Raw genomic sequence first — 21028 nt, forward strand, 5'->3', positions numbered from 1 at the left:
GACACCTTTTTGATAAATGATTAATTTATCATGTTGGAAAATTAACTTTCCCCACCTTGCGTGCCCCACAGTTTGTGACCACAGTTATACATTTTCCACATCTTAAGGGAGAAGACGGCTGAGGGGCAGGAAAGCATTACCAATGTAATACAGTACCCCAAGAAAAAACAAGATGAGTTAAGGGGATATTCTCCTGGATGTTGGTCCCCCAAAATAAGCCAGGCCTTTCCATTCTAGGTGGGCACAAACTAAGAATCCTTAATCCCATAATAAGGGGGGAGCATTCATAAATTTATTTCTAGTATCTATCAGTCCCCAATTCTCCCTTGGCCATCTTCAAGTACACTTTGCTTGTGTTGAAATGAATTAAAAATATTTTTCCCCAATAAATAGCACCACTTCTAGGGGTTTCCCCAGATCTAAGTCATCTTCTCATGGTGTCTAGAAGGAAAGCAAATGCAGGCTCCCCCTTACGATTTCAAATTTGTCATTCAAATTTTTTTTCACTTTGTAATTTGGGCTATAGCACTTTCCCCATACAGTATTACATCTGCTGGGGTCTTGTGTTTTCCCACAATGTCAGGGCAGGCAGAAATGTGCTAGGGGTTGGTTCCTCTCCATGCGTACAGCTGCAGCCAGACCTCTGGTATTATTAGAGAAAGCTATACCTGTTGAATTTCTGCTCAACAGGCAGCTGTTTAAAAGAGAGAGAGAGAGAGAGAGAGAGGGAACAGCCTTGATTGTTATTATTTATTTATTTATTTAGCTAGTGGGGAGGATCTTTGTCCTTACTTCTGCATGAGTGCTCCTTTGGGCCAAGTACTCGGTGTCACACTCGCACAAACACCAGGGGACAGGATGGGGGGGGAGGATAAAGGGACCCGATTAATCCCACATGGTTCTTCCAGTCAAACCAGTAAGGTTGCCTGGCTTTTGCTTGCACAAGCTGGGAGCTGCGCCAAGGCTCCCCAGGAGAGGGTTGAAGCAGAGGCAAGAACTAAGGGAATGGGGTTATTCCCGTAAATTATCCCAGGATCTGGGGTCAGCTCTGCTCCCCACTTCCAGAAGAAAAAACAAGGGGGGGCCTGGAAAGGGGGCGTGCTGTTTCCCCCTTTCCAGCCTCCCAGCTCAATTCCTAGCTTGCACCTTGGACAGGGAAGGGTTAGAAAGAGCGAGAAGCCAGGAGGACGACGCGGGTGGGTTGGCTTTCTGCAAGAGAGAGCCTGCCTTCCACCTGGCACAGGTTGGTCGCCGGCTCACCTGCTCAGCTCACCAGGAGGAGACCAGGGTGTGCAACGGGTAAGTCCCTGTGGGAACCTGTGGGGGGGCGGATCAAGGGGGCATTCAAGGAGCCCCATGGATGCAGCCCCATGGGGGAAGAAAAGGGTGTTTGGAGCTGCCCCACTCAGTCCCAGTTCTGCCCCTCATTTGCAACCGGCAAATGAGGGAAGGGTTAGTCGGGCACCATAGAGCAATCATCCACACACCTGATTCGCTCCAATTAATCCCCCATTGATTCGGATCTCTGTGATGGGATGGGAAATTCAAATCGGTCCCCTCCTCTTTTAGCTTCGGAACAAGTTTTTATTATTATTTAGCTCCTATGAGGCTCCCTCTCCCCCACTCCAGCCCTGCTTCTCAAACTTGAACAACCACCCTGGTGCAGGCTGAAATGTGTCAGGGGAAGCTTTTTCTGGGCAAGGGGTGAGAAGACCGCTTCTGTTTGCTCAGAGCTTTTCTTATATAAAAATAAAGGAACCTATTTTTGTGGAAATCTTAACTTGTTCCTCCAGCCCCACTCTCAAATGTTTAACAGCCCTCTGGCGCAGGCTGAAATGTGTCAAGGGAAGCTTCTTCTGGTCAAGGGGTGAGAAGACAGCTTCGGCATAATTTTGACTCCTGCCACGATGGCTTGTGCAGAGCAGTAGCAGTAGAAAGAGGGTCGGTCCCCTGGGAGAAAGGTGCCCTATAAATAAATACTGTACTGTACTAAATAAATCATAGGGGACTGGGGCAAAAGCACCCTTCCCTTATGTGTCCACCAGCAACTGACATTCTGAGGTAGACAACCTCTGAAACTGGAAGCTCCCTTTGGTCATCCGTGCTTTTTTGGGATGGCAATGTATTACATTTATTATTAAATAGAAAATTATCAGTAGGCATCCTTCAGTCTCGAGAGACTATGGCAATGTAGAGCTAGGATAAATAACTTAATTATGCTTTTATTTATCGTCATTTATTTATTGAGAGCTGTCTTTAGACCCTCATTTCCACTCCTCTAGGAACTCCAAGGGGCGAACCTGGCTCTCCATTTTCCCTTTTTTTATCCTCACGACAATAAGCCTGTGAGGTACAGTAGGGACAAGCTGAGGGGAAGCCACTTTGCCACTTTTCACGTCTGTGGAAGTGCACTTGGGCCACAAAAGCGGGCCCAACAGAGCAGCTAGTCTTTAAGCTGCCACGATTTGTTCCGACTTCTTTATTTTTAATTTTTATTTCATTTTAGACCTCATATCCCTCACGCTCTTTATTCGTTTCAGACTCCATCCCTCCTTGACGTAAAAGAACGTACAGTACTCGAACCCTGACTGAAGTGGGGGGAGGTGGGAGAGGCGAGGGGGAAAAGGCGGGAAGACCATTGGCTGTTGCGGAGTTGATTGACAGCCGCGCCGGCCCCGAAAAGGGCCACCCGCGAGAAACACCTCGAGGGCACGAGCATCCCAACCCCAAATAAGGAAGAAAAGGCGGGAAAGGACGACGATGGGCGGTGGGAAGGATGCTGAGGAGAATTTGAAGGGGCGCTGTGTGGGTTGGAGGGAAGAGGGATGGAAGGAAAGGGGCCCGAAGCCAGGAAGCCTCGGAGGTGGTGGGGATCCAAGAGGAAGGCTGGGGCAGGGGAAAAACAGGAGACCCTCACGACCCCCCGAAAGAAGCCAGCCCCCTCCTTATGGGAGAGAGAGGGGGGCGACGTGAGAGGGAAGGCGCCCGGTCTGAGGAGAAGGCGCTGAAGGGAGAGGAAAGGAGGAAGGAAGGGGACCCCCTTGCAGAAGACCCGGGAAAGAAAATGGGGTGTCCAGCAGTAGCCCCGAGAGAGGATGAAGAAATGATGAGGGAAGCTGGGATTCATGAGGGAGGCTTGAGCGATGGTGGTTCTGAGGGACCCTCAAGGCGCCTTTTTGAACCAAAGGAGAGAGAGAGAGAGAAAAACCAAGTTCCCTAGCCAAACATGGCACTGCCCAGCTTATGTGGTGTGAACAGTTTCTTTAAAAAAAATTACCAGGGTCCCAAACCCAAGGCAATCCCAGGATTTATTTATTTATGATGTGTAATTGTCCCCTCAGTTTCCATCCACCTTTCCAAACTGTATAAATCAAGGGTTTTGATACGGACTATACATGGTTTCATAGGGACTGATAGTTTGTGCCCTAAGTAATTAGATTTCTTAATTAATTTAAAATATTTTCACCCTGGCTTTCTCCTTAAAAAGATCCAAGATCGGATTGGGTTATGGTTTCTTCTTTCAATGACATTCAGAGAAGGTTATTTATTTATTTCTTCAGTTTTTTCCACAACTTGTCTGACCAATGATCACTCTGGGCAGTGCATAACAGGAACAATAAGGTGAAACAATGTAGACAAAATGAAAAGTGCCCTTCAAATGAAACTAAGTTGACATAACATTGGAAAACATTTTAAAAATTGGCTTTGAGCTATCCAAAAAAGGTCGGAGTTTGACTATAAGAATCCTGAAAAATGGCTATAGTGGCAACTACAGCGGAAGCCTTAGGAATAGGGCGGATGAGTGATTTTTTTTTAAAAAAATCAAATTTAAATCATGATTTAAATTTTAAAAATCAAAATCCTAATTTATATTTTTAAAAATCTAATTTAAAAAAAATTAAATCATTCCCCCACAAAATCTGATTTCTTCACCAGGTACTCACATCTGTTGCATTATTGCCATCACTATTATTTCCAATGTTGCAAGCCACCCAGAGTGGCCTTTGGACCAATGAGTGGTATAAAAGTCAAATAAATAAATAAAAGGAATCTTCTTTTGCAGGAAAGGGAAACGGCTACTGAACGTGGAACATTTGGCCACTATGCGCCGAAGCCGGACCACTCTCTCATTCCTGAGCATGGAGGTCAGTCATGGCAAAGGAACTCCATGTTTGTGTGTGTGTGTGTGTGTGTGTGTGTGTGTGTGTAATCTGCATTAAAAACAAGGAAACGATGAACAGGGTGAGGAGGATGGATCCAGCCTGCAGGAGGAAGTCCTCTGTTCGACCATGGTGATATGGAAGAGCAATTAGGAAAATATAGTTTATTTAGAACAAAAACTTTTCTGCTTTCTTGGAGCATCATAGAAAAAGTTGTCCCGTCCCAGTCAAACAGACTGAATTGGCATAAAACCTTCCCAGGTTTCACTTCCAAGTAAAAACTTTAATAAAGCAATAAAAGATAAAGCCTTTGACAGGAAAAGACATCCTGTCATTTTCAGGATTACAAATGGCACACTAAGTAAATGGCATATGGTGATATTCACTCAATGTATTACATCACAAAACATTCCAGGTGTATTAATTGTATATCACCGTTTGTCATGTAGATAGTATGCCATTTGTAATCCTGAAGATGACAAGATATCGTTTCCTGTCGAAAGCTTGATCTTTTATTCCTTTATTAAAGTTTTTACGTGGGAATGAAACCTGTGTAAATTGTTTTCAACCAATTCAGTTTGTTTGACTGTGATTGGGCAACTTTTAAAAAATAATTTAATTTAATGCTCTTTTGAACTGCCCGCTGACCATAGTTGTCTGGCTGGGACACAGTTTAATTAAAAAAACATGCAATCACAGAATTATGGAGTTGGAAAAGGGGTCTTTAAGGCCATCAAGTCCAACCCCCTGTTTAAGGTAGGGGATCCAAACAAATCAAAGGAGGTCTACCAGTAAAAGAGAATAACACATGGAGCAAGAATGCACAAATAAAAAGTGCTAATAATGCACAAATAAAAATACAGCGGCAAAGGGTGGCCAGATGGAAATGCAGATCGAAGCAGCTGTGGAGATATAACACCTCACAGTGTATTAAGGCAGGGTTAGTCCAGCAGCAAGAGAAGAGCACGAAGGTGCAGAAGGATTAAAGCTAAAGACGAAGGACGTCCATTTTCTAAACTGTGGCCATAAATCTTTAGCTGGCATTCCCATAGCTCCGAATGGGGTATTCTGGGTGTTGTAGTCCTGAAATCATTGCAAAAAACTATTTTCTGTGCAGGCTTGTTTCAGAGCAGCTTTGTGGCCGGATGGAATTTCCCTCTGAACAAATTTTCTGCCAAACTGGAGCACAGCCACTTTCTGACTGGAAACGTTAAGCTGCAGAGGACATTGGGGCATTTGGGTAGCATGTCCCCACCAAGACGGACTGGCACCCTTATCCTTGAGGCTGGTCTGAACCTCTGGCTGGTTCCTCTGAGCTTGGGAGAGGATTCTGGGTGCTGCCTTTCACCCAGTAGGTCATCTCTGCCACCGTCACCACTGGGCTTGTCCCCGCTCAGGGTGTTCTTTCCGCCTGGGTGCCCCCACCCACTCTGGCTGGTGCTCAATGTCCCATCAATACCAGCCCCCACTTTCTCAGGCCTCCATCCATTATGTTGAGAGAGAGGGAGAGAGGGAGGCTGTGGTGTGACATATGACAGATTGATTTACTGGCCCGGCACGAGGGCCATTTTGCTGCGCAAACAAGCCTTAATGAGGCCCATTATTTTAAACGGCTCCCTGGCAACCTGGGCACAACTAGGCCTTGCCCTCCACCCCCTGCTCCCTCGCCTTTTCCTCCTCACAGGGGCTGGCTCCTTCCCCCATCCCATCTGGCTGGACCGGTGGGACATCAACCTTGTTACACAGGAGGGAGGCAGCCCCAGCCCTGGGTTCGAATTTCATCCATCTTCATTTAGTGCAAAGAAACTGAGGTTGCCGTGAGAGCAAAGAGCCCTGTGGGCTGGAGAGAGCCAATGAGAGCAAGCTGCGGGGGTGGTGGCCTTTTTTGGGGTGATACCTTTGCAAGCAGCTTGTCCCCGATCCAAGGTCAAGCTGGGGGAAGACACGCTACCCAGATGCCTCAACCTCCTCTGCAGTTTGGCATTTCTAGTCAGAAACTGGACGTGCCCTGGTCCTGCATGAAACCTGGTTAGAGGGAGGTTGTATCATTAAAAACATAATATTAAAAGCTGAAAACAGTGCATTATTCAAGCATTAAAAAGAATTGATAACATTATATCAAAAATGTTAGGCAGAAGCTTTACTAAAAGAGATTTATAAGCAAAAAAATTCAAACCATCTAATTTTTAAAAACCAGGCTAGGAACCAAGGAAAAGCCTGCCTGAAGAGAGAGACCAGGCAGGAAGGCAGACGAGGAGTCTTTTGCTTCCCCTCCTCTCCTCCTCATGCTCTGCAGTGGATTGGTTGGCCATCGGCAGATGGAGCCCAGACAGAGCTAATAGGGTCATTTTTTCATACCTCCATCAGCCAGAGTTTCTGTTCTCTTCCCCATCCAGTACCACTCCCATCATCCCTAACCTGGCATGGAGAAGGATGATCAGAACTGTTTTCCAACAGCAGCTGGAAAGTCACCCCTTCCCCACTTCTGTGATAACAGGGCCTATTTATCAGTCTTGTTCCTACGCCATATTTCTCCTTCAGTTGATCCCCAGATCCCATTGATTCCCAGTTCAAGACTCTGGAGATTGTTAAGGGGTTGACTGCTCCTGGCTGTGGAGGTGCTGTTCACATTGCAGAGGCAGGCCACAGAAGCGATGAAACCCCAGCAGCCTCTGACTAGAGTATTTTACTGACTCCCTCCCCCCCCTTTTCCCCTTCTTTGCCCAGAGATCACGAGAGCAGCTGGACCTGGGGCCTTGGCTTGGAGCCACCCCAGGGAGCGCCATCAAACGCCGTTTCTCTGGGACCCCGTTGCTCCCGCCACTCAGCTCCCGACACATTGCTTTGGCGGATGACCTGGAGAAAGGGGACCGGGTTGTTTTTACCATCGAGGAGTCAGCCCCGACAGGTGTCAACGACCCCAAAGATGTCAGGTACAAAGTAGGAATAATTCTATTGAAGAATAGGATGTGCAGCAAACTAAACCCAGGGCGGTTGCTACCTGTGGCCTAAACTGAAACTGTAGTCTTGAGCAGGGTCTGCAGATGTGACTTTTTGAGACTAGATCCCACATTAATCTCTGTAAACACATATAACAGGACAAAACATAAAAAACCCAAGTATTGTGCCACTTTTAGGACTAACAGATTTATTTCAGGGCAAACCATTTGTAGTCCTAAAAAGTCACTTCATTTGCTTTTCATCTACTTGTTCCTGTTGAACAGATTTCTTCTCTCTCTCTCTCTCAATCTTTCTGCCTCAGTGTTTGTTTTTCTTACCACATTATGAATACTAACGTGAGGTCCCTTGTGAAACATGTTTTTATAAACATGTTTTATAAACATGAGATGTTTTTAAAAAAGAAAGAATGCAATAAAATGAAACGTGTTGGATAACTCAGGAGTTTAGATCCACTGGACCTCTTTGACAGGGGTTGGACTGGATGATCTAAGATGATGATGATGATTGCAATGGGTGCTGTCATTGCTGGCCTCCTTTAAAAGGTCCAGGCTCAGAACCTTTCCACTCGACTTCCCTGCTTCTGACCGAGGTGGCCTTATGGGAACTCATTTGTTTCCCTAGTGTGTATTATTATTATTATTTATTTTATTTATATCCCGCCTATCTAGCCAACTCAGGACCACTCTAGGCGGCTAACATCTGATTGTGGGGACAAACACTACTTGTGGAAACGGAGGCTCTGCTGAGCATCATGCAAAGGTGGAAGAATTTTAAATGGCCACCTCTACAGTTCCCAGGCTGGCATGTCCTGTGGGGGATTCTGGGGTCTGTAGTCTACACTTCTCCAGTTCTGGGCCAGGAAGGATATGGTTAGGAGTGAATGGTTTATTCTAGTGGCAAAATGAAAATAAGGGCATGACAGGCCTCCTTTACAGGAAGGGCGCTGTGTATTGCTGAAATTATGGATGGGGAAGAAGCCTCCAGAGATAGAATAACAGCAATTAGTACAGAATTATGTGTTGGGAGTTTTTATAGCATTGCATGTTGCCTTTAATAGGTTTGACTGGGAAGGACCCTTTTGGACTGGAGTGACAGTCAGTCTATCCAGCATCAACCAATTGTTCCCTCCTGCCTCTGAATTGAAAGACTGCCCCACCTCTCTACTCAGTGTCTTTTCCCCTCTCTAGAGTCTGTTGAGGTCTGTTGTTGAAGGCAGCCATTTTTGTCAGTTTCCTGTTTGATCTGTTAAACTGTACGTAATTTAACCTTTTTATTCCTTCTCAAAACGTGTTACTGAGACTGTAACTGCCGTGAGAAAAAGGGGTGGAGTACTATGGGGAAGTTAAAGCTATTCTGCTCTGTGAATCCCTACCCTTCCACTGTGCAACTAGAGGAATTTAACCAGAAAAACAATGCAGCCTTATGAGTCTTAGATACTGGCCGTTGTTCTTACTCAAAGCACCTCCTTTCACCTAATTTTTTTTTTAAAAAAATTGGACCCCCTTTGTCCAGGCCTCTCAAAAACATCTCCTTCCATTTCCTGCATCCCTGCAGTGCTTTTCTCTTGGCATGCACTTCCGTAGGAGCAGATCTGGGACACTTAGAAATTAATGTTCCTTCTCTGGAGCTCCAACAGAACCTAAGGTTTCTGTCTGGTTTCTCCTCCTGTGATGTTGATGTCTGGCCTCCTTGAAGCACAGAGATGAATGATCTCTTTTTTTCTTTTTTAACGATTATTAGGCTGTTGACCGTGGTTTGTTTGTTTGTTTTTGGAATGTCTTGTACGAAAGGAAATAACACAGCAGGAAGCTGGCAGAGTAAGGAAGATAAGTCAGACACCGCCCACCATATGCCAGAGGGTATTTCTTTTGAAATATCTGAACATCGGAAGGCTTGTAAAATAAATGGGGTGTGGGGGGAGCCAGCAATGTAAAGAATTAATCAGTCTGAGATGGGGGGAGGAGAGAGAAGGGTTAATGAATTTAGAAGGAAACCTCCCCCCCCCCCCCAAAATACTTCAATTTTGGATGCAACTGGAGTGGAGGCATCTCAAACTGTTAGCAGCCCAGGCTCCTGGAAGCCGTTATTGCTTAAGAAATGGGAAAATGCCATTTCATTTGTTTTAAAAGCACAACCAGCCACTGATTTGGCCCACGGTGACTCAGAACAACAACAAAAAAAGACAAAATAAAAATAAAGCGACACCATCCATCAGCGAGTCAGCTTTGGAGAACCACTTTGTTTGTGAGTGCCCTGGAGGAGAGCTGAACAGGGTTTGATTGATCCAGGTGCTCACCTCTCCACCCTCCATAGGTGGGTTTCTTCTGAGGGGGGGATGGACAGTGCAGGACCCCCATGCCTCAGTGAGGAGAATGGCCCCTTTGAGGTCCATCCTACTCTCTCCAGACAGAGATTTTGAGCTCAACAGACCAGGCCTTTATTTTCCATGTGGCATTTTCCCTCTTTCTGGCTCATTTTATCTCCATGGCAGGAAAAGCCATGTGTGGATCTGCCACAAGGCTATAAATCATACAGGTAGTCAACTAGGGAAAGGAAGTAGCCCCCTTCCACCACTTCCTTCCTCTTCGGCCTCTTCCTGGTCAGGAAAAGAGGGAGCATATTGAAAGGGGAGCTTGCACTGGTAACTTGTTTAGAAGTAATTACCGGTAGTTACTGTTCTTGTTCCCAGGCCCAGAACAGTAGTTAGTTATTGTTATAATAACTCAGCCATGTGGGCAGTCATGTGTGCTTTCATGGTTGAACTAAGACTCAGGAGTCCTACCTCACAGGGCTGTTGTGATATTACAGTGGACAGGACAACCATCTACTCATTGGAGAGAGGTGTAATATAAGCATTTCTATTTGCCAAATGAAGAAGAGGGAAGGATGGCACAGACTGTCATGTTAGCACATGAACAAGGATAGAAGCCCCTGAAACTGTGGGTAACGTTGTTGAGGCCCACAACCCTGCTGACAGAGCAGATCTGGGAAAGGCATTAACAACTAGGTTGTAGCAAGTTCTCGAATTGTGGTGATAGCAGATTGAGGCTCAAACTAGACAAATAAAGCTAGCATATCATTACAAGCAAGCTCCCTTGATAGCTACAAAATGTGGTGTGTTTATTCAAGCACAAGTTTCCCTCAGCTCTGCAGGTTTGCATTTGTTGGGTTGTCCATCACAAGGAAGTCAAGGCTAGCTTTACTGCAGGCCTTGTTGCTCAGGTATGGAGCTTTGAAGGACTTGTGTATCTGGATGGGAAAAATGTTATAGCAGGAGAACTTGCTTTTTCTTTCAACATACGGTTGGACATAAAAGTGAGCATGTAGTCATTTCAACAGAGGGATGGAGGAGGCCTGTGGGATGTGGTGAGAGAGGCAGTCAGATGCTTTTCAGGCTCCCTTTTGGTAAAATCAATTTTTGCAATGTACCACTTGATTAAAAAAAAGAGGGGGGGGGAGAAAGTCAATCACAGAGTTCCTTCTTGGCCTTTAATTTCTCAAATCACTTTCTCTGTTTTCACCCGGTGGTTCTGAAAATAATTTTGTAGACAAAAGGGCCGACGTTGGAGGCAATAACAGGCCGTGTGTGTCTGTTGGAACATCTCCCTCTCTTTCCTTTTTATGAGGATGGAGAATAGACTGGTGATACAATTAAAGATGACTAAGCCAAAGGCAGCTGGGCCCTCCAAAGGATGACGGTGAGGAAGAGAACAAGAATACTCTTACTTGCCCAAATTTAGCCCGCTTTCCCCAGTCCTTACACCACCAGGGCCAAATCCAGCCTTCTTATAAATTTTAGGGCTTTCTCAGATGGAACATTTGTCATGCCAGACTGGGTTTTGCATTATTTTTTTGGGTGTTTCCCACTCCATTCACGCCGGGCCTTTTCACCCCTTGTTTCTATGCAGTTTGGTTTTGCTCGTACCAGAAGGTGGAGTTTGCTGCTATGATGCTCCTCCGTGGAAGTTCTTCCATTAAAGTTTCAATTACCACCTGAAGAAATAAGCAAACAATAGTGACAGAAAGAAGATCCAGGAAGGCTGTTGTTGTTGTTGTTGTTGTTGTTGATGATGATGATGATGATGATGTTGATGTTGTGTGCCATCAAATTACCTTTGACCCATGGCAAGCCTATGAATGAATGATCTCCGAGAGGTCTCTTGCTTAACCTCCCCCCCCCACCCTGAGAGTCTCCTCTTCCAGCACTATCTCTTGTTTCATTTTGCACTGTCTCAGCCATCTGTTGCCTCTAATTTATGGCAACCTTATAAAAGAATAATCTCCAAAATGTCATCAACTTCCTTGCTGAGTTCTTGCGGACCCATGCCTGTGGTTTCTTTTAGGGAGTCAATCCATCTTGTATTTGACCTTCCTCTTTTCCTGCTGCCTTCCACATTTCCCAGCATTATTGCAGGAGGGCTGTGGATTCCTTAAATAGCCATGAAGGATTTCTGCCTGAATAGAACTGGCTTTTGGAGAATTGAATACCCCTTGCTTGGCTTGAGATCTTGCAGGACAGACAGTTGGAGTAAACTGTGTCTGCCTGAGCTTATTTCTGATAGTGGTGATCCAAGCATTTTGTCGCCTGAGGCCAGGCAGAAACAAATACCATCTGCCTGCAGGTCAAGATGCACCTTTATTGAAGACTGGCCATGGGATTTTGACAACAGTTTGTAAAAATTATTTAAAGACCCGGCACAACAACAATCCTTAAATTATTAATCATCATTTTGGAACACCTCAAATCAGCTAAATCCCGGCAGATGCTTCCCAAACCTGAATGGTAAGGCTGGTCTAAATCAGTTGTCCTGGCTATTGCCCACAGTTGTCTAGGAATCAGTTAATCCAGATGGAGCCACTGCTCAAACAGAGGAATTACTGCCTTGCAAGGATCAGGACTCAGCCCTAGGGTTCAAGTCCAGGCCTCATCTGGACACCCCCACCTCTACCAAGAGGTCCTGTGAATTCAGATCTTCATTACAGGTGCTTTCGAAATGAATGGACATAAGGCAAAAAAAGGAAGGGTACCTCTGTGGGCACTCTTGGGTTTGGAAACACCTCCCATGCTAGATATGATTGGTACAGATCCAGCTTCCATTTTACCAGCTGAACAAGACCTTGGTGTTCGTCCAAGACCTTTTAAATGGCAAACATGCCTTATTTTGAACTGACCAATTCATTCGCTTCTCTGCAGGTTGATTTAATAGTTTATGTACATTCACGGTGTCGTATTTATTATCTAATGATACGTACACAGCCCTTGTATATGAAGGGTGATTTGTCAATTTCATAAGTATTTATTTATTTATAAGTGTTTATAGTTCCACTCTACTGCTGGGAAGGTTATCTGAATTTACATATCATTTTTGGCTTTGTTTGGTTTTTGTTTTTAAAGCTAAGAAACTCCTTGCCTTGGAGGCGTAACAGTGTAAAATGATGCAGATTAAGAAAAGAAGACAAAGAGGGGAAAGAATCATTGATGAAAAGCATCATGGATCCTGAAAAATGGCAGTACAGTTTTCCTTTTGCAAAATAGTCTGGAGTTTAAAACTGGCTTCTCAGTGTATGAGAACCAACATGCTGTGAGCATTAGGCACGTTTGCCACAGGCTTAGTTATTTTTCAGATAATAGGCATATAGCCCTTGTATATGGAGGGTGGTTGTAGCAGCTATAAGTTTTGATGGCTTAAAGAAAAAAAAATTGACCATTTCAGTGTGTAGAAGGAAGAAACGTTGCTGACTGGCCTGTATTCATGATGATTCCTCCAAGGACAGTAGCAGTCTACCTCTGAATTCCAAGTGCCAGGAGACGTATGCCACCTTCCCAGCCCCACATGTGGCCTTGCCAGAGGTATCGTACCACCCCTTGTTTGAAACAACACACCCTGGCCTTAAGCATCAAGGCTTCATTTAGGCGTTGAGTGCTGAACTGAGATGAACTTCAGAGGAGACGGGTGCTTGCACCGGCAGTAATAAACTGGCTGCTTGTGTGCATGGACGTGTAGGGTTGAAGGATTGTAGACTAACCGACACTCTGGACAAGAGGCAACAGTTCAGGCAGAATTGTCTGCCATCAGCCAAAGTGGCAGACGAGGACATATTTGATCTCATCATTGTATATGCTGCACACATTGTATGCAATTGTGGATTGGATTAATCAAAGAGGAGTGAAAATGGACGGAAGAGGCCCCAAGAATTTAAGATATGAAGGTGATGCCAGATTGCTGGCGGAAAGCAGACATGCCTTGAAAAGAGACTGAGGAAGACTGAAGACGGAAGTGCAAAAGCAGGGTTACAGTTGAACATTAAGAAAATCAAAATCGTGACTACAGAAGAAGTACAGAATTTTAATAGCGGGAAGGAAGAATCCTGAGAATGTTTTTAAAACCTCGGTTCAATCACCAATGCGAATAGATGGCCCAGAAATCAGAAAACTGAGGCTCAGAAGGACTGCAAAGAAGGAACTGGAAAAGATAATCCAGTGCAAGGGTGTGATGCTGGAGACCAAGACCAAGATCATCCAGACTACCCACATTATTAATTAAAACGGATGGTTGTGAAAACTGGAGACTTAAAAAGGCTGATGGGGAAGGAAAAAAATGATTTATTTGGAATGTGGTGTCATAGGAGAGCTTTATGGATATCCTGGACTGCCAGAAAGAGAAAGAAGTGGATCCTGGATCAAATCAACCCTGGAAGCCAAAATGACTCATACAGTACTTGGTAGGTATCTCGGGAAGACAAAAGTCACTGGAAAAGACAATGAGGCCATGAAAAACTGAAAGTAGTGGGAGAAGAGGAAGACCTAACATGAGAGAGAGAGAGAAATGAAATGCTATTGTGCTAAGAGAAATTATGAGGAATTATAATATCTGGAGGCCACTGAATCAAAAGGCAATTTAAAAAGGCATTAATTCAGTAAATAAATAAAAAGCACACACCCCTCCCATGAGAAGTTATTTTTCAACAACCAAGAGGAAAGTTAAAAGTCCAGCTGAAGAGACCCATCGATCGATCGATCGTCTACCTCCCTCCCTCCCTCCCTTAAAAGGACTCAAGGCGGTTCACATCATAAAAAGACAGGATTTGAAGCCAGCAACAGTCTGTATACAAATTATGTACTGAAAAGGATCAAACAAACACCATACTAAAAAGTAGCCCCTCAGCCTCCACTCCTTCCCTCCCTTTTCATTTTGGGTCAGCTTGTTGTGCGCCGCCTCATGGGTTGCATAGTCTCCAGGCTGCTTGCGTTTCTGGCGCGTGGACCCTCTCCAAATTGCGGCGGCGGGGCCCCCCTTGCCAGGGAGGGAGAAAGGGAGGCGCCCTTCCTCGTGGCCTCGGATCGGGGAGCAGCTGGGCGAGGGAGGAGGGCGAACGCCGGCCACTCGCCGGCTAGCGCATCCCCTCTTTCCCTCCCCGCTTGCTGACTGGCCGGACCAAGGAGCCGGGGTGCTATATAAAGGGCTGCAAGGCGGCTACGAGTCGGACGCGCGGAGGTTGCGCGCGGGGCAACTTCGCTGTGGGCGCCGCTCTGAATCCGCTTCGGTCGCCTTCCCGTCTGCCTGCCTTTCACCGGGTCCTGAGCCTTGCCCTGCGCGATGGCGGAGAGCTCTGCGTCCCCTGCGCGCCCCCCGGACCTCCGAGGCAGCCGCGCCGGGATGGGTCTGGCCAAGCCGCCGGCGCACCTCTGGCGCCAGCCGCGCACCCGCATCCGCATCCCACAGCGCTTCCACTCGGACACTGAGCGGGAGCTGCGCTCCGCGTCCCGGCCGGCCCTGCGCAGCCCCCGCCTCTCGTGGCCCACCTCGCTGCACCGGCGGTAAGTCGGGCGCGGAAGCGGGAAGGCAGGAGAGGGCGAGCCGGAGGGGAAGCGCGAAAGGTGCGGCCGCCCTGGATCGGGCGAGCTCCGCTTGCGCTGTCCTTGCGCACATGGGGAGAGGGTCTGGCCTGGAGTTCTCCACCTCCTCCCGCGGTTGGAGGGGGCTCCTTGGGAACGGGAGCGGGGAGCTCCAGCGTTACTCAGGGGCGCAGGTGTGGATGGATCCACCCCTGTTGAGGAAGGAGTCGATATCTTTCTCTCTTTCCACCATTATAACCGCCTTTTGGGGAGAGAAAGAAGGGGCGGGGGGGGGGAGGAGGAGGAGGAGGCGATTTTGTTTTAGAGCCAGCCTACCTTGCTGGGCTGGTGTGCCAGTGAACCCGGGTGTAAGGAGAGAAGGCAAGGAGGGTGGATAGGCAACCTGTGGGATAGGTGATTATGGAGCTGGTTGGCTGGATTCATACCCTCCTTTATACTGGGGCTGAAAGCAACTGCCCACCGGATTCAGGACCACATAGGCATAAAAACAGGGACTGCTGCTTGGCTGATGAAGCACTTTAGAATATTAAAACACTGTTGAATTAAAAATGATTTAAAAACCAATTCATGAAGAAAAGTTCAGGAATCAGCCCTCAGTGCTCCAGTTTCTTAGCAATGACTTGGTCTCCCAAAGCCAGCCTGAAGAAAAAGTTATGTGTGAGGGACAGCTTAGACCCTGGTGGCAGGGAATTCCACAGACTAGGAGTAGCTGCTAAGAAATGGTATAAATCAAGTGATGACAATAGATGCTGTTAGTGATCAATAAAGGACAATAAAGGCGAAAAAAGATAGATTTTCAGGTGGGAAGCTGGGTTGGCCCATTGGGCCAAAGCCAGGAGACCTGTGTAACCTAGAAGACTAGCCGGTTTTATTTCATGGATCACCAACTTCACAACCAGCAGTATTCTCTTATTTAGAAAATTTCTGCTCTGCTTCTCTGTGGGGTTTTCCCTCTGGGTTCACAGGGACTGAGCTTTCCCAGAACTGGCGCCTTGTCCATTCATCAACCCCATAAATACTGTCTTAGAGTGACCTGGTTTTATCCTTTGCTGTCGTATTTCATGATTTCAGTGGTTTCTTGATGGATATTCGTCAGCTGCTTTAAAGAGAACCCTTCTGGGGTTGGAAGGCAGGGCAAAATATATGAAAGGGGTAAAAATGTGCCAGTGCCTTTTCTTTAAAAAAGCAGACACAATGCCTACCGAAAGGTTCCACTGAGCATGTACAAAGTGCCTTTCCATCACCATCTGGCAACTGCTGCCTGGACACAGAGAATTAAGTAACAATGGCCTGAATTATATACTGCTAAGCCTTAGGTAAGACATTTTGTCCTCTCAGGAGGAAATGCCAGATAATTAGGTTGGAGACTTTTTGTTTTGCTTTTTTGTTTGGTTTTATATTTCTTGTTGAAATGTCTCCCAGTAGTTGTTTCCCTGGGTCATTTTATATCCCATTTTATATCCTGTGAACGCAGAGCTTCTTGGCTTCCTGCATAAATATACACCTTCTTGCACACCCACACACCTCTGTGCAAGCTGAAACTCTTTCAGGTACAAATTGTCAGCCAGAATAAGAGAGAGAGAGAGAGAGATGGGGGCCTATGTGTTCCCATCCAGGAGTGAAAGGAAGTTTAAAAAAAGGATATAATAGCTCTCTTTTCTGTTAGCTTTTGTGGGGAGAATAAAGCAGCCACTGGGCAAGGATCTTGAGCAAGGAAGGAGGAACAGAACGCTGGGATGATTATATCAATTTTCAAGAAGTCCATTGAGTTGGGAAGACTTCCATCCCTCTGAGAAGGGATTTCCCATTCTTCTCATATTACAGGTAATTTCTAAGACTCCCACCCATCTAGTCCATCTCCTTCGATGTGGGAAGTTCATGCACCCTGACAAAAAAGATTTTTGGGAGCGCAGGTAGGAAACGTGAGAGCAAAAATGAAGCCTCTCCATGCAGAGGCACTCTATCTGGCCATGTGATGTGGCACAAGCAGGGAAACCGTGTGGTCATCTGTTCCAACCGGGTATCTTTCTCCTCATAGTATGATTGGCAGTTTAAATATATATACAGTATATTTAAGAATAAGTATGTGGGTTCCCTGTGTGGTATAGTGGATAGAGTGATGGACCAAGACTCTGTAGAACAGGGTTTGAATCCTGGTTGAGCCATGGAAACTTACCCAGTGGGGGACAGAATTGGTAAAGCTATTCCTTAAATATCTCAGTTACTTGAAACCTCTGTTAGGGTCGCCATAAGTCGGTTCTGACTTGATGGCACAGAACACACACAAGAGCAAGTATGTGCCACATTTCATTCTGAAAAAAATCTCAAAGTGGTTCACTTTAAGGACAAATGCAACTGTTTAACCAACACAAAATAGTAATTGACAATAGTGAACTAAGGTTTGGGTTTAGGCCAAAGGTTGGGAGTTGGCTTCCCCACTGGGCCTCCTTGAGAGGGGCTGGACTGATTTTTATAGGGTCCCTTCTAGCTCTGCAGTTCTAAGACGATGATTAAAATTGATAAAAATGACAGTGTAATAAAGCAACACAGTTATCCATTTAAAAAATCAGACAGGGATAACAGATAGTTTTAACAAGCAGGAATGTGGATGGAATGATGGGTTTAAGAATATCATAATATGGCTTTTCATTGGCCAAAAAGCCCTCAAAGATGTTCACATTAAAGACTGGTGCAACAAAGAATGCTAAGTTAAGGTTAAAATACAAAGGGTTGTTGAAATATTTATTGGAGATGAGCCGATCTTCCCAGCAGTTGTTTTTTTTTTGCCTTCGCTTCCTTGGCCCATCTGAGTGGCAAATTCTCTTCTGCCAGGATTCCTGTCTTGAGGGGACTTCTGTTCACCTTGGCCCACATCTCCTTTCGGAGAGAAAGCCAAAGCGTTTCCCACAAATTAGGAGCGTTGGGGCCTGGGCTTTGGGAATGGGGCAACCAGACCCCAGAGATAGCCGGCATTGCTCCTGCCTCAGCTTTGTGCCACCATCCTTGAGCTTTCAAGCGCTGATGGGGAGACCAGCTGGTATGGTTCACACGCTCTGCCCAGCCAGGCAGCTCGGAGCAGATGGTCGTTCCAGCGGGGCACCGACGGCTTGGCTGAATCAAAACTGTCTATTTTTAATACCAGAGTCTAACACGATTGACACCGGGGGGATGGAGTTGGAAGAGAGTAGGGGATGATGGTGTAAACACACACATGCACACCCACAAACACACAATCTGAGGAGGTTAGCTTTTGAACAGATTGTGAAATTGTAAAGCAAAAGCTTGTGTGGCGGGTCAGATAGATTCCCCTTCTTTTAAGGCATGAATTTTTATGCTCTGCTGTTTGTTTGCCCTCGATATGAGATGGTTCTGACCACCCTGGTGGGGTGTGTGTGTCAGGAGATGAGGAGACAAACCCCTTGGGCGATAGACTGGCGGCGGGAAGCCTTGGGCCCTGTATTTCTTGCATCAGAGACTTTATTACTCGCTGACATGCCAGGAGCTTGGTTTGGATGAAGAGACGCTGAGGTCCTGAGCTTTCTCCTGTTGGAGAGTCCTGTTGGAAGGACAGGAAGAAGATACACAGTATTTAATCTGGAACAGAAATTAATTGAATAATACATTAAAGGGCCTTCATAATTTCAGCCTCTCAGCTTTTCTATGTTTTGCTGCTTGAGGTAGCTCTCAGTTATCAAGGTCAAGGAGTAGAACAACCAGTGAGGGTTGAAACTCTTACCTTGCGTCTCTCTTCATCTTCAGCAACAAAAATACAGCACAGAGTCTCTTATGACTCTTCCAAGGCCATCAACTTTTATTTTGGCACCAGATTTTATGGAGTCCTTCAGACGCTCAAAAACGTTCAGCCCAATGACATTTGTTTGGCTTTCAGGGGCCACCAGATTCAGCATTGCTTTCATGGCAGCCGAGGAATTATTCCCTTTAGAATGCAAATAGTAGCCATAGATAGCAAGTCAATGTTGTACACTAGCAAACTGCGTAGCACAAGATGCCAGTTTCTTCCTGGCTACCCAGTTTAAAATGCAAGAAAAGAGCTCTGCTTCGCGTCCACCCCGTTGATCAGAATTCATACGGTGGTTTCACATGGGTGGTGCCACAAACCAGGGCCATCAATCTGTCGGGAGCTGCTCTTGAAGGAAGGGTCATTTTGCTTGATGGAAATGCGGTTGTGTTGGTGGTAGAGGACTTCTCAATCACAGCCTGCTCTCCGTTCATGGCGTCTTTCCTCCCGCCCATCGACCTACCCCTTGGCTCCCCAGTTTCACATTTGGGAGTAGTGCAGCTGTAAAACTGAATTCTCGTACAAGAGGCAGGCTGCACCAGAGGGGGAATAAAATCGGGAGAAGTGTTGCATATTATTATTCGTGTTCCCGCTGCCCGCCTCCACTCCTGAAGTGGCCTTCGCTGGTCAGCCCTGACTCACTTGCTGGAAACTCAGCTTTACACTCTCAGCGTGTATGTTTGGAGAGGCACTCACTTAGCTCTGCCCGTCTCGGGAATGACTCAGCATCAGCTGGAGACCAGGGAGAGCTGCCTTGCAGGGCTCTGGACGGGACTGCCACCATGTGTGTGTGCCAAGGCACCGACTTTGGCTCTTTTCTTATGGTCCCTGGCTCCCCAGGTGTGTAGATTTGGGAAGCTGCCACATCAGGGCCAAAGAAGGAACCGTGGCCATCTCATGATCTTTTGCTGCCTGAAGCAGAGGCCAAGGTGTCACCCTCTCTGTCACCCAGGCAAAAGCTGCCTGGATTGCTCGTTAAATCTGAGAATCAACTGGTAAATTCATGCTTCTGAATTTATGGCTTCTGGAGAGGGAGGAGGGAGTGTTTTATCAGTGGGTCCCGATCCAAGATGTTCTTGGACTAAACCTCTCAGGAGCCTTCACCAGGATTTGGCCAGGATTTCTGGCATATGTATGTACATACGTATTTATGTGCCTCCTTTCTGCCCATAGGGGAAAATATTAAAGACATTTAAAAGTCTGTAAGTTCATAGCCAGCACCCCTGAGATAATTTGTTGCTTGAAAGCCTGCCCGAAGAAGAAGATGCTTGCCTTTAGTTCTGGAACATGTGGGGAATCAAAGTTGGGAACTGCTAATTTAGATCCTCCAGGTATTCTCCGATTCCGCATCTTTTCATTAAAATTGTATATGCCATTTAATGCAATACCAACCTCCTCTTTTCTCCTCCTTGTTTTGGCTGGGTGCAAGCAACCACCCCCACCAAAGCTCTCTGAGCTGGAGGTTAGCTGATGGTGATCCCCCCCTCCAGCATGGTTCTCTCATTGGAGGCAACATGGGAGCTTCCCCTGGTCCAGCGTGCAGCAGCATGGCTCCCCCTGCAATCACGTGACGCCTGTTTTCAGCCAGCTCCACTGGTTGTTCATGGTTTTCCAGACATTGGTTCCAGGCATCGGTTATTACCTGCGTGGGTGGGGACCCCCCCGGAGCTGTTTGGCTGCTCTTTGGGGTCATCAGGGTCAAAAGAACAGAAAGCTGCTCCTTTGGCTTTAACGAAGGCTGTGCCACATCGACCGGTTGATGCTTTTCTGTAGGCATTCTGCTCACGTCATCAAACTTCAACCCTCTCTCATCAGTCATCTCCCCAATACTGTATGAGGCTGCTGGGGGGATGTCACCCGGTGATTTGGAGTTTGCTGCCGTCAGTATGCTGATGTGATGGAGCTCGGTCTCCCCTTCACATTGCCAGCGATAGAAGCTGTGCAGACCCTGGGGCGCTGCCTGGCTGTCCTTGGTTATGGGCTGGATGAGGGCTAGCTGCAGACCAAAATGCATCCTGACAAGACAGAGGGGATCCTGCCAGGTTCTGGGTGGTTGTCACGCATCCCCTGAAAGACGAGCTTCATAACTTAGTCCTGATGTTGGACTCAGCTCTTGCTACAGAGAAGCAAACCTTGGCCGTGGCCAGGTCTGCCTTTTTCCACCTCAGGCAGATTGCACACCTATCTGGACAGGAGATCCCTAACAAGGCTGGTTCACACATTAGTCCTCTTGAGGAATGACTGCTGTGA

At 46.5% G+C, this 21028-nt stretch overlaps 1 protein-coding gene across 3 annotated transcripts in view; it reads left to right on the top strand.

Annotated features, from left to right (window-relative positions):
* The first annotated feature begins 1184 nt into the window (after positions 1–1184).
* Positions 1185–21028, top strand: part of PDE4C (phosphodiesterase 4C) — a 52132-nt gene continuing 32288 nt past the window's right edge. Inside the window, exons 1-3 of one of the 3 annotated variants that reach the window (XM_020781053.3) lie at positions 1185–1299; positions 4064–4145; positions 6888–7093. In XM_020781053.3, coding sequence (XP_020636712.3) covers positions 4104–4145; positions 6888–7093 — 248 coding nt within the window. In that variant the 5' untranslated portion in view covers positions 1185–1299; positions 4064–4103. Of the gene's footprint in view, positions 1300–2632; positions 3540–4063; positions 4146–6887; positions 7094–14485; positions 14941–21028 lie in introns of those variants that run through there. The other 2 variants (XM_078379018.1, XM_078379019.1) reach the window with 2 other exon arrangements.

This window comes from Pogona vitticeps, chromosome 7, assembly GCF_051106095.1.
Source record: "Pogona vitticeps strain Pit_001003342236 chromosome 7, PviZW2.1, whole genome shotgun sequence".
Lineage (NCBI taxonomy): Eukaryota > Metazoa > Chordata > Lepidosauria > Squamata > Agamidae > Pogona > Pogona vitticeps.